At 42.4% G+C, this 14,679-nt stretch overlaps 2 protein-coding genes across 4 annotated transcripts in view; one reads left to right on the forward strand and one right to left on the reverse strand.

The window, feature by feature from the left end:
- Positions 1 to 14,679, forward strand: part of LOC144693842 (chloride channel protein 2-like) — a 597,263-nt gene that overhangs the window by 357,466 nt on the left and 225,118 nt on the right. For both annotated transcript variants that reach the window (XM_078563927.1, XM_078563929.1), the window contains 2 exons: positions 4,452 to 4,553; positions 5,821 to 5,905. In XM_078563927.1, coding sequence (XP_078420053.1) covers positions 4,452 to 4,553; positions 5,821 to 5,905 — 187 coding nt within the window. The remainder of the gene's footprint in view (positions 1 to 4,451; positions 4,554 to 5,820; positions 5,906 to 14,679) is intronic.
- The window catches only part of LOC144693843 (heat shock protein beta-7-like), a 566,165-nt gene that overhangs the window by 297,393 nt on the left and 254,093 nt on the right, over positions 1 to 14,679 (reverse strand). The window lies entirely within an intron of this gene.

Consider the following 14,679-nt stretch of genomic DNA (forward strand, 5'->3'; position numbering starts at 1 on the left):
TCCTTTTATTTCTGACATTTGTTAGAAGTCTTGGGCCAGAATTTTTCCGTCGGCAAGTTGGGGGCGGGGCCCGCTCGCTGACGTGAAAATGACGCAGGATGACATCAGGAGGAACCCCCGACGTCATCCCGTCCCATTTAACTATTCAGGAAGGCGGGCAGACAGCGAAATCAGCTGTCCGCCCGCCGACCTGTCAATGGCCAATTGAAGCCATTGACAGGATAATTAACCCAATTAAAAGGCCTGCCCGTCCAACCTTAAGGCTGGCGGGCAGGCCAGGAGCCCCAGCGGGCTCCTGATAATACATGAAACCTCATCCACTGGCGGGATGAAGTTTCATGTCTGTTTTTAAAAACTGTAAAAAACTTTATGAAATATTTATTAACATGTCCCATCTCGTGTGACATTGACTCATGAGGGGGACATGTTAATATTTTTTTATTTTGCTATTTTTTAGGTTTACTAAGCTTTTAGCGCTCTCCCTGAGACAGCACTTAGTCTCAGGGAGCAGTGCGCCCTATCGCGCGCATGCGTGAAAGAGCGCACTTTGATAGTTGGAGAATCCCTCCCCCTCCCGTACAGGAAGCACATAGCGCTTTCCGTCGGGCAGCCCGCTGGGCAGGCCTTAATTGGCCCTCCCTCTTAAAATGGCAGTGGGCCCGTTTCGGCGGCGGAGTTCGGCTGCCAGCCAGCCCGCCCATCGAGGGCTAAATTCTACCCTTGGTTTTAAACAGAATGACTTCTCATCAGTATTCACCAAAGAGAAGAACTTAGCGGTCGATTTGTCTAGGGAAGAGTGTGTAGATAGCCTGGAGCATGTTGAGATCAAAAAAGAGGTGTTGGGTGTCTTGAAGAATATTAAGGTGGATAAGTCCCCAGGGCCAGATGGGATCTACCCCATAGTACTGAGGGAGGCAAAGGAGGATATTGCTGGGGCCTTGACAGAAATCTTTGTATCCTCACTGGCTACGGGTGAGGTCCCAGAGGACTGGAGAATGGCCAATGTTGTTCCATTGTTTAAGAAGGGTAGCAGGGATAATCCAGGAAATTACAGGCCGGTGAGCCTTACGTCAGTGGTAGGGAAATTATTGGAGAAGATTCTTCATGACAGGATTTACTACCATTTGGAAGCAAATGGGCGTATTAGTGAGAGGCAGCATGGTTTTGTGAAGGGGAGGTCGTGTCTCACTAACTTGATCGAGTTTTTCGAGGAAGTGACAAAGATGATTGACGATGGAAGGGCAGTGGATGTTATATACGTGGATTTCAGTAAGGCCTTTAACAATGTCCCTCATGGCAGACTGGTACAGACGGTAAAGTCGCACGGGATCAGATGTGAGCTGGCAAGATGGATACAGAATTGGCTTGGTCGTAGAAGACAGAGGGTAGCAGTGGAAGGGTGCTTTTCTGAATGGAGAGCTGTGACTAGTGGAGTTCCGCAGGGATCAGTGCTGGGACCTTTGCCGTTTGTGGTATACATAAATGATTTGGAGGAAAATGTAACTGGGCTAATTAGTAAGTTTGCAGATGACACTAAGGTTGGAGGAGTTGCAGATAGTGAAGAGGACTGTCAAAGGATACAACGGGATATAGATCAGTTGGAGACTTGGGCGGAGAAATGGCAGATGGAGTTTAATCTGGACAAATGCGAGGTAATGCATTTTGGAAGGTCTAATACAGGCAGGAATTATACAGTAAATGGCAGAACCCTTAAGTGCATTGATGGGCAGAGGGATCTGGGTATACAGGTCCACAGGTCACTGAAAGTGGCAATGCCGGTGGATAAGGTAGTCAGGAAGGCATATGGCATGCTTGCCTTCATTGGCAGGGGTATTGAGTATAAAAGCTGGGAAGTCATGCCGCAGCTGTATAGAACCTTGGTTAGGCCACACTTGGAATATTGCGTGCAATTCTGGTCGCCACATTACCAGAAGGATATGGAGGCATTGGAGAGGGTGCAGAGGAGGTTTACCAGGATGCTGCCTGGTCTGGAGGTTATTAGCTATGAGGAGAGGTTGGAGAAACTCAGATTGTTCTCACTAGAGTGACGGAGATTGAGGGGCGACTTGATAGAAGTTTACAAAATTATGAGTGGCATGGACAGAGTAGATAGTCAGAAGCTTTTTCCCAGGGTGGAAGAGTCAATTACTAGGGGACATAGATTTAATGTGAGAGGAGAAAACTATAGAGGAGGTGTGCGGGGCAAGTTTTTTACGCAGAGGGTAGAGATTGTCTAGAATTCGCTGCCAGAGGTGGTGATGGAAGCAGGTACGATAGTGGTGTTTAAGAGGCAGCTTGACAAATACATGAATTGGATAGGAATAGAGCGATATAGACCCCGGAAGTGCAAAATGTTTTAGTTGACGGGCAATGTGATCGAGGCCGAAGGGCCTGTTCCTGCGCTGTACTTTTCTTTGTTCTTTGTTATTTGATTTGGCTCGTCCTCAATTGTGTAAGGTTTGGAATCTGTTCCTAATATCTTCTCTTGAAGTACACCAAGACCTTTGTGCATTTTTAGGCTTCCACACAATGCCATGAACATTGCAGATTATGTCAATTCAATGCAATGGTTTTCCACATGTATTCAAAAGCAATCCTAATTGTTATAAAATTGCAACACATTAAATGTTTGGTAAATAAGTTAATATCATGCTGATCTCTAAGACAAAATCCGACCCAAGTCTAAGTAACATTTGCTGTGGCTGGGAAGGTGAAGTGAGGGCAGTATTGTGGCAAGCTGCAAAACTTTTATCTTATATATAATGTACTTCTGGCCAGGGTGCAAAACCCACTTCATTTGATTGTCTTTTTACAAAAGCTTGACATGAATGCGTTGACTTGAGAATGAGTCACTTGGCACAACAATCCGAGCCTCGGGTACATTAATTGAAGTAACACCAGAAGTGATTGTTGTTGCCATGCTGACTACATCATACCTGATTTAGTAGCATTGCTGGATGTGCGTGAAACTGTGTCCTTCAGAGTCACCTCTGGAACTATTCAGCTATTTGTGTTGTAATGCTAACAATCAATTTGTTTGAAGCTCAGATGATTCAACATGTGTAATTTTTCTTCTTTCAAGAATTGAAGATTTCATTGAATTATGTTGACTGCTTTGGTATTTCTCCAGCTGAAAGTGGTTATGTGAGGAAGGATATTAATGCTGGTTGAAACTTTGACTCAGTCACTATTGAAGCCTGCCAAAGTATATGGAAAGGTGCACTGCTGATTTTGATAAATCTAAAGACTCTGTAGGTCTCTATCTACAGAGACCACCCATCTATCTTGATATCCATTGAAATATTTGCTAATTATCCATTCCTAGAATCACTGCATATCATTGTTTCACTGGCACTTTTGTTGATTGCTTGCACAACAATGCTTTAAGTAGCGTTAAATATGGTTTATTCCCCAAGATCACTGAGGGATATTTTGATGCAGATTTGTAAGTTGATCATCAGTGTTTGTCAGACTACTTTTGCTATCCTCCCATTCACCTAAATGCAGGCTGCGAATGCACCATAGAAGGGGCTTATGCTCAAAAGTTTGATTTTTCTAGCAGTTTTGGGGTCTTAGATGCCTGTGTTGTGGAAGTACTCTTGCCTTGGAGTCAGAAATGTATGAGTTCAGGCCCCACCTCTGAAACTTCAGTTATCCCTAAACCAGATGCCAAGCTACCAGTTCAGTACTGCAGTAAGGGAGGGCTGGCAGAGATACTGTCTTTCATATGAGTCATTTAACCCAAACCCTGTCTACCCTCCAAGGTGGACATAAAAGATCCCATAGCACTGGATAAGAATGAGGGAATTCCTCCCAAAGTGCTTGCCAACATTTCTACCTCAACAAATATCACGAAGAAAAACAAATTATCTGCTCATTTGTCTGATTGCTGTTTGTAGGACTTTGGTGTGTGCAAAATGACTGCTGCATCTTCTTACATTATAACACCTCAACTTTAAGTTTTTGGTTGTGCAGCTCTTAGGGATGTCCTGAAGTCATGAAAGGTGATATATAAATGCATGTTTGTTCTTTCTTTCCTCCTCCTATCTAAAAGAAGCGGCTAGAAGACCTCAAGTGCCAATGGTCCTCCTACAGTCCCTAAAGTAAAAATGCTTTACATGGTTGTAGGTGGTGAAAGTTTCCATTGATCCCTTCTTAGATGCTCCAGTCTGAGCTGGGTGTATGAAACTTTGGAGAGCCCACTTTCAGAAGGTCTTATGCCGCTTGGGCCACTACCCAGTGGAGACGTAGGTGAAAATATACTTGCTTCCACAACCAGGGAAGTCCTCAGAAATGAACATAAACAAAGGGGTAAAGGCTTGAAGTAATGGACCTTCCCTCCTTTTGCTTGCATTTTCAAGTTAAGTCACAAGAGCAGAGGGAAACCAGTTGTAGTGTGTTACTGGAATAAATAATTTTAAAAATAATGTCATTCTTCCTTTTCCTTGTAGGATTGCTAGTGGTTTTGGTGGTGCCCTGTTTGTCTACTTCCACAGGAAGATAGTGGCAATCATGAGAAAACAAAGAACCATTAGCAAATTTTTGATGAAAAAGTAAGTACTAAATACTGCGTTTCTGAGATTAATAAGGTTTGTTTACATTTTCCATATAACTTAAATTTTCCACTCATGGTGGTGACAGTCATGTTGGCTCCACCAGCACAGTTTCTCAGGGGCAAATCTATAGGGAATGCAGTGCCAATCGTGCTGGCCACAGTTTTTGTTTCTCCCAACCTGCTTTGTCACTCCGATGCCAGCAGCATTGCCAAGAGAAGTTTTTGAAGTTCAGTTCAGGTCAGCAACCATTATCCTCTCATGTTCACCTATAACCACGTTTCAGATATAACTTAAAAGAGCCCGTGTGTAACTATTTGGGCCAAAAATAGGATTTTATTTTTAAGGTTTAACTTTATTTTACTCTTTTTATTTCAATGAGATTCCTGCTGCTCCAAACATCCAAAAATGTGGGGTATTGATCCATTGTTTAAACACTTCTTTCTCTTTACCCAAAAATAGTTCACAATCTGGTTCACTAATCAGACTAAATAAATTACCATACACCTATTCAATTTTAAATATGCATTTACCAAGTCCAGATGAGAAATTATCCATTTAGCTTGTTCGTTCAATTCAGACACAATTTGCAGAGGGCCAGTGACAAAAATAAACCTAATGCCAGTGGAAAGGCACTTTTACATATGTGTCATATATGGATTTTATACCATCAGGCTAATATAACCAGCCCGCAGCTTTATCAGTTATTCAATATATGGTCAACGTATATCTTCTATTTCTATCTAATGTAGTGCAAGAATAAATTGAATCAAATTTACTGAAGGAAGAATGAAGCAAAACTGTCCTTCAATCCCTATCTTAGTCACTGATAGTCATTTAAAAAAAGCCTTTAAACCTATTTGGAGTTGGTGAAATGCTTCAATTATTTTATGTCAGCACAGATCTGTTGAATATGCTCTGATCTAAGTCAGCTTGTAAAACTGTGGTTAAACTAAAAGCTGCTGCTAGAGATGCCTGAGTGCTTTAATAACTTCTGTGGAAGTCATTTATAATCAGATTTACTAGCACCAAGTATATTCAATTTATAATATGTGATTTTTTTTTGGGGAGAAAAAGAAAAGCATGTTGGCTGTTCTGGTGGAGCTTCTGAACATACACTACTAAACTGAATCAAATGTTATATTAACATTAGTTTGGTGCAGGCTGCCAAGAACTTGGGACAGAGTAGTGGGTGTGCATGTATTTGGACAGAGGATAAATCTGGTGATTTATATGTTAACAATTAAAACTGTTTTCTTTTTCTTAGGCGTTTGCTTTATCCAGCACTGGTGACTTTGCTCATTGCTACCCTCTCATTTCCTCCAGGGTTTGGTCAGTTCATGGCTGGAGAGGTACGTTGTTGTTTTTCCCTACATTTACTTGCAGAATTTTATAAAAATCAATCAATCAGCTTCAAATCAGTCTGGAAATTTGAAAGCAAGCAGGATACCACAGCTATATTTCAGTTGTAATGGAAGAATATGATTGCATTCACTGTTTGGAATTCTGAACGACTGTGTTGTGTAATATGAAAACCCAATCTGGGGAGAGAGAAATATAACAAACCAGCCCAAGCATTAACTGTGCCAGGGAGGGAAGGGAGAGACTGTGTAGCAAATGCGGCATCAGAACGGTGGCAAAAAGAATTGATCATGCAGCGGAAGACTTAGGTCTGCAATATGTTCAAGATTTCAAAACCTGGATGGACTCATTGAACTAATTGTGATCTTGAAACATTTTAACTTTTAGGAACATAGAAAATAGGAGCAGGAGTGGGCCATTCAACCCCTCGAGCCTGGTCCACCATTCAATTAGATCATGGCTGATCGCTTACCTCAACACCGTTTTCTCACACTATCCTCATATACCTTGATATCTTTAATATTTAGAAATCTGTTGATCTCTGTCTTGATTATACTCATTGACTGAGCCCCATAGCCTTCTGGGATAGAGAATTCCAAAGATTTTCCACCCTCTGACTAAAGAAATTCCTCCGCATTTCAGTCCTAAATGGTCTATCCCTTATTCTGAGACAGTTGTCTCCTGGCTGTAGACCCCGCTACCCCACCACCTCCCTCTCCCCGCCCCCAGCCAGGGGAAACATCCTTCCAATATCTACCCTGTCAAGCTCTGTAAGAATTTTATATGCTTCAATGGAATCGTCTCTCATTCTCCTAAACTCTATAGAATATAGGCCCAGTCTCCTCAATCTGCTCGTAGGACAATACCGCCATCCCAGGGATCAGTCTAGTGAACCTTCATTGCACTCTCTTTATGGAAAGTATATCCTTCCTTGGGTAAGTAAGACCAAAACTGCACACAATACTCCAGGTGTGATCTTACCAAGGCTCTATACAATTGCAGCAAGACTTGTATGTAAATCCTCTTGCAATAAAGGCCGACATGCCTTTTGTCTTCGTAATTGTTTGCTGCATCTGCATGTTAGCTTTCAGTGGCCAACTTGGAGCCTCTGGATTTTCATGACCTCCATGCTGATTCAACAACCATTAATCCCTCCTAATTGACGGTGGTATAAATGTAACAAGAGGATCATGGTGTCTCAGATACCTTGCATTTCACTGAGTTTGTGTTGAACATGAAAGTTTTTAGGGTTTCAAGGGATATAATCTCATCCTACTTATTACACCTTCATCAGTTGCTTATATTTTCACCCTCAGAAAGCACCTTTTCTCCTTGTTTTATGCCCAAGAAACAGGCGATACAAGATATCCACTTTCTCCATCTAAATGTTTTTTAGAGGTAACAGAAAAGGTCGATGAGGGTAATGCTGTTGATGTGGTGTACATGGACTTTCAAAAGGCATTTGATACAGTGCCACACAGCTGACTCGTGAGAAACGTTATTGCTCATGGTATAAAAGGGACAGTAGCAATGTGGATACAAAATTGGCTGAAACATAGGAAACAAAGAGTAATGGTCAATGAATATTTTTCAGGCTGGAGGAAGGTTTGTAGTGGAGTTCCCAAGGGGTTGGTATTGGGACCCTTGCTTTTCCTGATGTATATATCTAGATCTTGGTGTACAGGGGACAATTTCAAAGTTTGCGGATGATATGAAGTTTGGGACTGTTGTGAACTGCGAGGAGGATGGTGTGGAACTTCAAGAGAACATAGACAAGTTGGTGGAATGGACAGATAGATGGCAGATGAAGTTCAATGCGGAGAAGTGTGAGATGATACCTTTGGCAGGAAGAACATGGACAAACAACATAAAATAAGGGGTGAAATTTTGAAGGGGGTGCAGGAGCAGAAGGACCTGGGTGTACATGTGCATAGATCATTGAAGGTGGCAGGACAGGTGGAGAGAGCAGCTAATAAAGCATACAGTATCCTGGGTTTTATTAATAGGGGCATAGAGTACAAGAGCAGGGAGGTTATGTTGAACTTATATGAGACATTTGTTCGATCTCAGCTGGAATATTGTGTACAGTTCTGAGCATCATATTTTAGGAAGGATGTGAACACATTGGAGAGAGTGCAGAAGAGGTTTACAAGAACGGTTTCAGGGTTGAGAAACTTCAGCTATGAGGATAGATTGGAAAGGTTGGGACTGTTCTCCTTGGAGAAAAGAAGGCTAAGAGGAGATTTGATAAAGATATTCAAAATCATGAGGGGGCTAGACAGGATAGATAGGGAGAAGTTGTTCCCATTTGTAAAAGGATCAAGAATGAGAGGGCACAGATTTAAAGTGATTTGCAAAAGAAGAAGTGTGACATGAGAAAAAACTTTTTTTCACATAACGAGCGGTTTGGGTCTGGAATGCACTGCCTGGAAGTGTGGTGGAGGCAAGTTCAATGGAGGCATTCAAGAGAGCATTAGATGATTATTTGAATAGAAACAATGTGCAGTGGTACAGGGAAAAGGCAGGGCAATGGCACTAGGTCATAATGCTCATTTGGAGAGCCAGTGCAGACACGATGGGCCGAATGGTGGCCTCCTGTGCTATTAAGATTCTGTAATTCTGTGAATTGATTTTAAGGTAAGTTAAATTACCTTTACAGGAAATTTTGGACTAAATTCAAAAGGGGAAGATCAGGGAATGAAAGAGTGTTATTTACAGCATACATCACAAATCGTGCCACTCGAGCAAATTCTGGGCCACCAACTTGCATTTATATTGTGACTATAGCGTAAATGTTTATAGAGGAGACATGGATGTCAAACAGTGGGAAAAGTCAAAAGAGATGATGGAAAGAATTGTCAAAAGCTATGTTTTGAGAAAGTAAAGATACTGGCAGGAAGCAGGGCATAAGGCGAAATTCCCGTGAGGCTGAGTTGACTGAAAGCATGGGTGGAATAGAGGAGGCAATGATATATTGGTCAGAGTTAGAGGACTCAAGGGCATGGGCTGGTGCATGTAACTGTAAAATTAAGGTATGGGTAAATAAGGATGAGAATTTTGAATTCCATGTATTGGATGGGGAGCTAACTGAGGTCAGTAAGAACCAGAGAAATGGGTGACCAAGACTTAATCCAGCTCAGGATGGAAGCAGAGAGGAGCAGACCTGCAGGAGAAACACAGACTGGGGAGTGAATAAATAAAGCCCGGGATGTGAGGCCTCCAGCACTTACCTTCGGGGAGAGATAGCGTTGTCAACTCTCCCGGAATGTCCGGAAGTCTCCTGGAATTGGCATCGATCTCCCTGTGGCCATTGAAATCAATCCAGGAGATTATAAAATGTAATTTTACGCAAATAGATTAAAATAAATTAAAATTCAACACAAAACTTCATCATTCATTGTAGAATGGTGACATGTTGGTGTACTTGTCAGACTGATTATATAAGACGTAAACTGGTACTGATGTGGGTCGTGCATGGGTACTGCACTCAAATGTTGTTGCCTGTTTTTTTTCCCCACTGAGAAGGTTAAAGCTCGCACATGCAGTTGTAGAGAAGAGTATATATGGATTTGCCTCTCAGTCAGAGGGAACTCCCCCTAGCTGCTTTGCACCCAGTTTTAGTGCAAACTGTGAACCTCCAACCCAGAATCCCTTGACAGGCACAGTGAGCGAGCTGCAGAAGTGACTCTGTGTAACGGAAAGGTGACCGTTGTGTCTCTGGCTGCTAATTTGCTCGGTAGGAGACTCAGTGAGTGCAGTTTGAACAGGCGGGGGAGTTGGCACTTCTGCGGGAAGCAGGTGCGGGATGCGAGGCCATTGTCCCACACAGGCGGCTCGCTCCCTGCCTGAGAGGGGAGTGGAGACACTGAGGGAACAAGCAGCACCTCTGCCTCGTCCAGGACTGACCGACAGATTACCGAGGCAAGAGGGAAAAGCTGGATCCATGATACAAGGCACCAGCAGTGCTGGCTCAAACCTTCCTGGGTAGGAGCCACGAGTCATCCCCACTCTGTTTCCATGGCCAAGAGCCACCGCCCCGCCACTGCCAAGCTGCAGCTGGTGATCCCGGCGAGGAGGGCAGGCAGGATTCCGTGTCTGGAACCCTCCAGCTCAAAGTGGCACCGAATCACCAGGCAATTTAACTAAATAAGGCAAAACTCCATGCCCATGATAATCTGCTAAATCCTTTTCATCTTTATTTCAAAATTCTTACTTGAAAATAATCCCAATTTCACTGAGAAATCCTTCAGTGAATCTCAGGAAAACTGCATGGGACAGTTACTTGTCTCCCTCTGTCCAATGGCTCCATTCTTTAGGGAAGCAGGTCACTTTCACCGATGTATCCCAGAATCTCACCAGCCAGAGTTCACAGCCCTAGGAAGAGAGGGGAGAGGAGCAGAGCAGCAGGAGAAACACAGATCGGGGAGCGAATAAGTAAAGCCCAGGGAGCAAGGCCTACAGCACTTACCTTTAGGGAGAGGGGCAGAGAGGAGTGGAGCTTGTGGAAAAAGTTCAGGAGTGCCCTGAGTTTGAGGAAAATAAACAGTGACATCATAGGAAAGTGATAAGTTGATTGGCTGGTGAGTATTGCTGCTCAGGGACTGAGTCTAAACACCTAGGAGTTAAACAAATGTTAAAAATATTAGCTATTAATAACAATAACATGTGAGTAGCTGATGAGTCTTATCTTCTAATTTATGTAAGGTTTATTACTACTAGTAAGGTGTATTAAGTATTAGTAGGGTTTGTCAGTAGTAAGATTGATTAATATTGGTAAAGCTTTATTAGTATTGGTAAGGTTTATTAGCAGCGACAAGGTTATTAGTTAATAAATAGAGAAATGGCAGGGCTGCTCCAACCTCAAGAGTGCACATCCTGTGGTGTGTGTGAATTCCAGGAAGCTTCCCATGTCCTGGATAACCATTTTTGCAGGAAGTGTCATCAGTTGCAGTAGCTTGAGATCTGAGTTTCTGTACTTAAGCAGCAGCTGGTATTACTGCGGTGCTTCTGTGAGGTTGAGAGCTTTGTGGACAGCACATTCATAGGTATGGTCACTCCACAGCTTAAGATTATGCAGGGAGAAAGGAAATGGGTGATCACCAGATAGTCAAAAAGGAGCAGGCAGGTAGGTCAGGAGTCCCTGAATGCATCCCACTTTCCAACCAGTGTTCAATTCTGAATACTGATGAGAGTGATGACATTTGATAAAGTGACGTACAACAGACTTGTGAGCAAAGTAAGCTTATAGAATAAAAGGGAAAGTAGCAACATGGGTACGAAATTGGCTGAGTGACAGGAAACAGCCTGTAGTGGATAATGGATGTTTTTCAGGCTGAAGGAAGATAGTGGAGTTCCCCAGGGCTCAGTGTTAGAACCCCTTGCTTTCCCTGATATATATTAATGACCTAGACCTTGGTGTACAGGGAACAGTTTCAAAATTTGCCAATATTACAAAACTTGGAAGCATTGTAAACTGTGAGGAGGATAATGTAGAACTTGAAAAAGGCATAGAAAAGTTGGTGGAATGGGCAGACTAGTGGCAGATGAAGTTCAATGTGGAGAAATGTGAAGTGATTCATTTTGGTCGGAAGAACCTGGAGAGAGAATATAAAATAAAGGGTACAACTCTAAAAGGGAGTGCAGGAGCAGAGGACCAAGTCATTGAAAGTGGCAGGACAGGTTGCGAGAGCAGTTAAAAATGCATACAGTATGCTAGGCTTTATTAATAGGGGCATAGAGTGCAAGGGCAAGGAGATTATGTTGAACTTTTATAAGACACTAGTTCAGCCTCAGCCAGAGTATTGTACCCAGCTCTAGACACCACACTTTAGGAAAGATGTGAAGGCATTGGAGAAAGTGCAGAAAAGATTCATGAGAATGGTTCCAGGGATGAGAAACTTCAGTTATGAAGATAGGTTGGAAAAGTTAAGACTGTTTTCCTTGAAGAGAAGGCTGAGAGGAGATTTGATAGAAGTATTCAAAACCATGAGGGGTCTGGACAGAATAGATAGGGAGAAACTTTTCGCACTCCTGGAAGAATCGAGAATGAGAGGGCACAGATTTAAAATATTTTGCAAAAGAAGCAAAAGCAATATGAGAAAAATCTTTTTCAAGCAGCAAGTGGTTAAAGTCTGGAATGCACTGCCTGAGAGTATGATGGAGGCAGTGTCAATCAAGGCATTCAAATGGGAATTAGACTGTTATCTAAAAAGGAAGAATGTGCAGGGTTATGGGAGAAGGCAAGAGAATCGCGCTAAGTGAATTGCTCATTTGGAGAGCTGGTGCAGAAATGATTGGCCGAATGGCCACCGACACTGTAAAAGTTCTATGATTTTGTAATTTCAGTAATAGTGTCCAAGAAGCCAAGTCTAGAGGTAATTTAAAGCCTGAATGTTAAAGTTACTTTTGAGAAATATAGGCCCAACATAAATTTCAGGGGCTTTAAAGTTTGAATATTTGTAGGTTTTCTCCAACAAATAGTCCTTCAGTGCACCGTGTATTTGATATAGTGATAGATTTGCTTTATGTCTACCTGGTCTGGCAGTCCGCTCTGAACATTATTTGTATACCATTGTTCCTGGGTGCATTTACACTGCCAGAACAAGTCTCAGTTTGGTGGCAGTAGTTTAGGTTCCAGGGAGAGACAATCCTATTTGCAGTGCTTGTCTCCTGTATGTCTGAACTCCTGGTTAGGAGAGAGCATGCACAAACTCTCTCTCAACAGCTCCAAATTTAAATATTTAGAGTGAGGAGGAAGAATATTGGCTCTTCAGAAGTTTGAATTAAGGTCCAGTGATTTCCCTGAGCCCTTTGCGACCAGGTGTAATGCCACATTAGATCTACATTCCCATGCCATGCCATGCCAAACAAAAGTAATGAAGATTACCCCATCTAGGGAGTCTTGCGCTGCTTTGCTGCAGAGTAAGATTGGACCTTGAGTCAGGTGTAAATTGTCACTTTAATATTAATTCAAAGCACAGGGACAAAGGAACATGAGTAGGAGAAGGCCATTTGGCCCTTGAGCCTGCTCCGCCATTCAATAAGATCATGGCTGATATGATTGTTATCTCAGTTCCACTTTCCTGTCTGCTCCCTTGTCTATCAAAAATTTAACTAACTCAACCTTGAATAAATTCAATGGCCTAGCCTCCACTGATTTCTGAGGAAGGGAATTCCACAAACTAACGATACTCTAAGAGAAAAACTTTCTCCTCATCTCTGTCTTAAAAGGCAGGCCTCTGATACTTAAACTGTGTCTCCTAGTTCTAATCTCCCCCCACAAGAGGAAACATCCTCCTGGTATCTACCCTATTAAAACCTCTCAGGATCTTTTATGTTTTAATAAGATCATCTCTCATTCTTCTAAACTCCAATGGGTTCAACCTTTCTTCATAAAATAATCCCCTCATCCCAGGAATGAGTCAAGTGAGCCTACTCTGAACTGCTTCGAAAGCAAATATATCCTTTTTTCAAATGAAGAGACCAAACCTCCTTATTCTGAAATAACAGTGTACCAAATGTGGTCTGACCAAGGCCGTGTAAAGCTGCAGTAAAATGTCCCTCATTTTATATTCCATTCTGCAATAAATGCCAACATTCCAATTACCTTCCTAACCACTTGCTGTACCTGCATACTAACCTTTTGTGATTCATGTACTGGGACACCCAGATCCCTCTGTACTGCAGAGTTCTGCAATCTCTCACCATTTAAATATTATACGGCTTTCCTAGTCTTCCTGCCAAAAAAGATAAGTTCACATTTTCCCACATTATACTCCATCTGCCAATTTTGTGCCCATGCATTTAACCCACTTTTATCCCTTTGTAGGCTGTTTACCTCCTCGTGACAATTTACTTTCCTACCTATCTTGATATCATTGGCAAATATAGCTACCATACATTTGGTCCCTTCGGCCAAGTCATTGGTATGAATTGTAAATGGTTCAGAACCTGGCAGTGATCCCTGTGGCACTCCAAGAGTTACAGCTTGCCAACCCAAAAAAGATCCATTTATCACTACTCTCTGCTTCCTGTTAGTCAACCAATCCCTTATCCACACTAATATGTTACCCCCTACATGATGAGTTCTTATTTTGTGTAGTAACCTTTGATGAGGCACCTTTATCAAATGCCTTCTGGAGATCAAAGTACACCACATCTACAGGTTCCCCTTTATCCACCTTGCTTGTTAATTCTTTAAAGAACTCTAATAAATTTGTTAAACACAGTTTCCCTTTCACAACCATGTTGACTCTGCTTTATCCCATTTTGATTTTCTAAGTATCTTTCTATATCCTCCTTAATAATGGATTCTAGCAATTTCGCTATGACTGATGTTAGGCTAACTGGCCTATAGTTTCCCAACTTCTATCTCCCTCCTTGAATAAAGGTGTTACACTTGTTATTTTCCAATCCGCTAGGACCCTTCTAGAATCTAAAGAATTTTTGAAGATTATAACCAATGCCACTACCATTTCTGCAGCCATTTCTTTTAAGACCCTGGTGTGCAGGCCTTCAGGTCCTGGGGACTTGTCAGCATTTATTGCCCATACCTAATTGGCCTAGAGAAGATGCTGGTGAGCTGCCTTCCTGAACCGCTGCAGTCCATGTTGTGTGGGTACACCCACAGTGCTGTTAGGGACGGAGTTCCATGATTTTGACCCAGCAACAATGGAGGAACAGCAATATGTTTCCAAGTCAGGATGGTGAGTGTCTTGGAGGGGAACTTCCAGGTGGTGGTGCTCCTGTGTGTCTGCTGCCTTTG

The sequence above is a fragment of the Cetorhinus maximus genome, chromosome 19, assembly GCF_964194155.1.
Source record: "Cetorhinus maximus chromosome 19, sCetMax3.hap1.1, whole genome shotgun sequence".
NCBI lineage: Eukaryota > Metazoa > Chordata > Chondrichthyes > Lamniformes > Cetorhinidae > Cetorhinus > Cetorhinus maximus.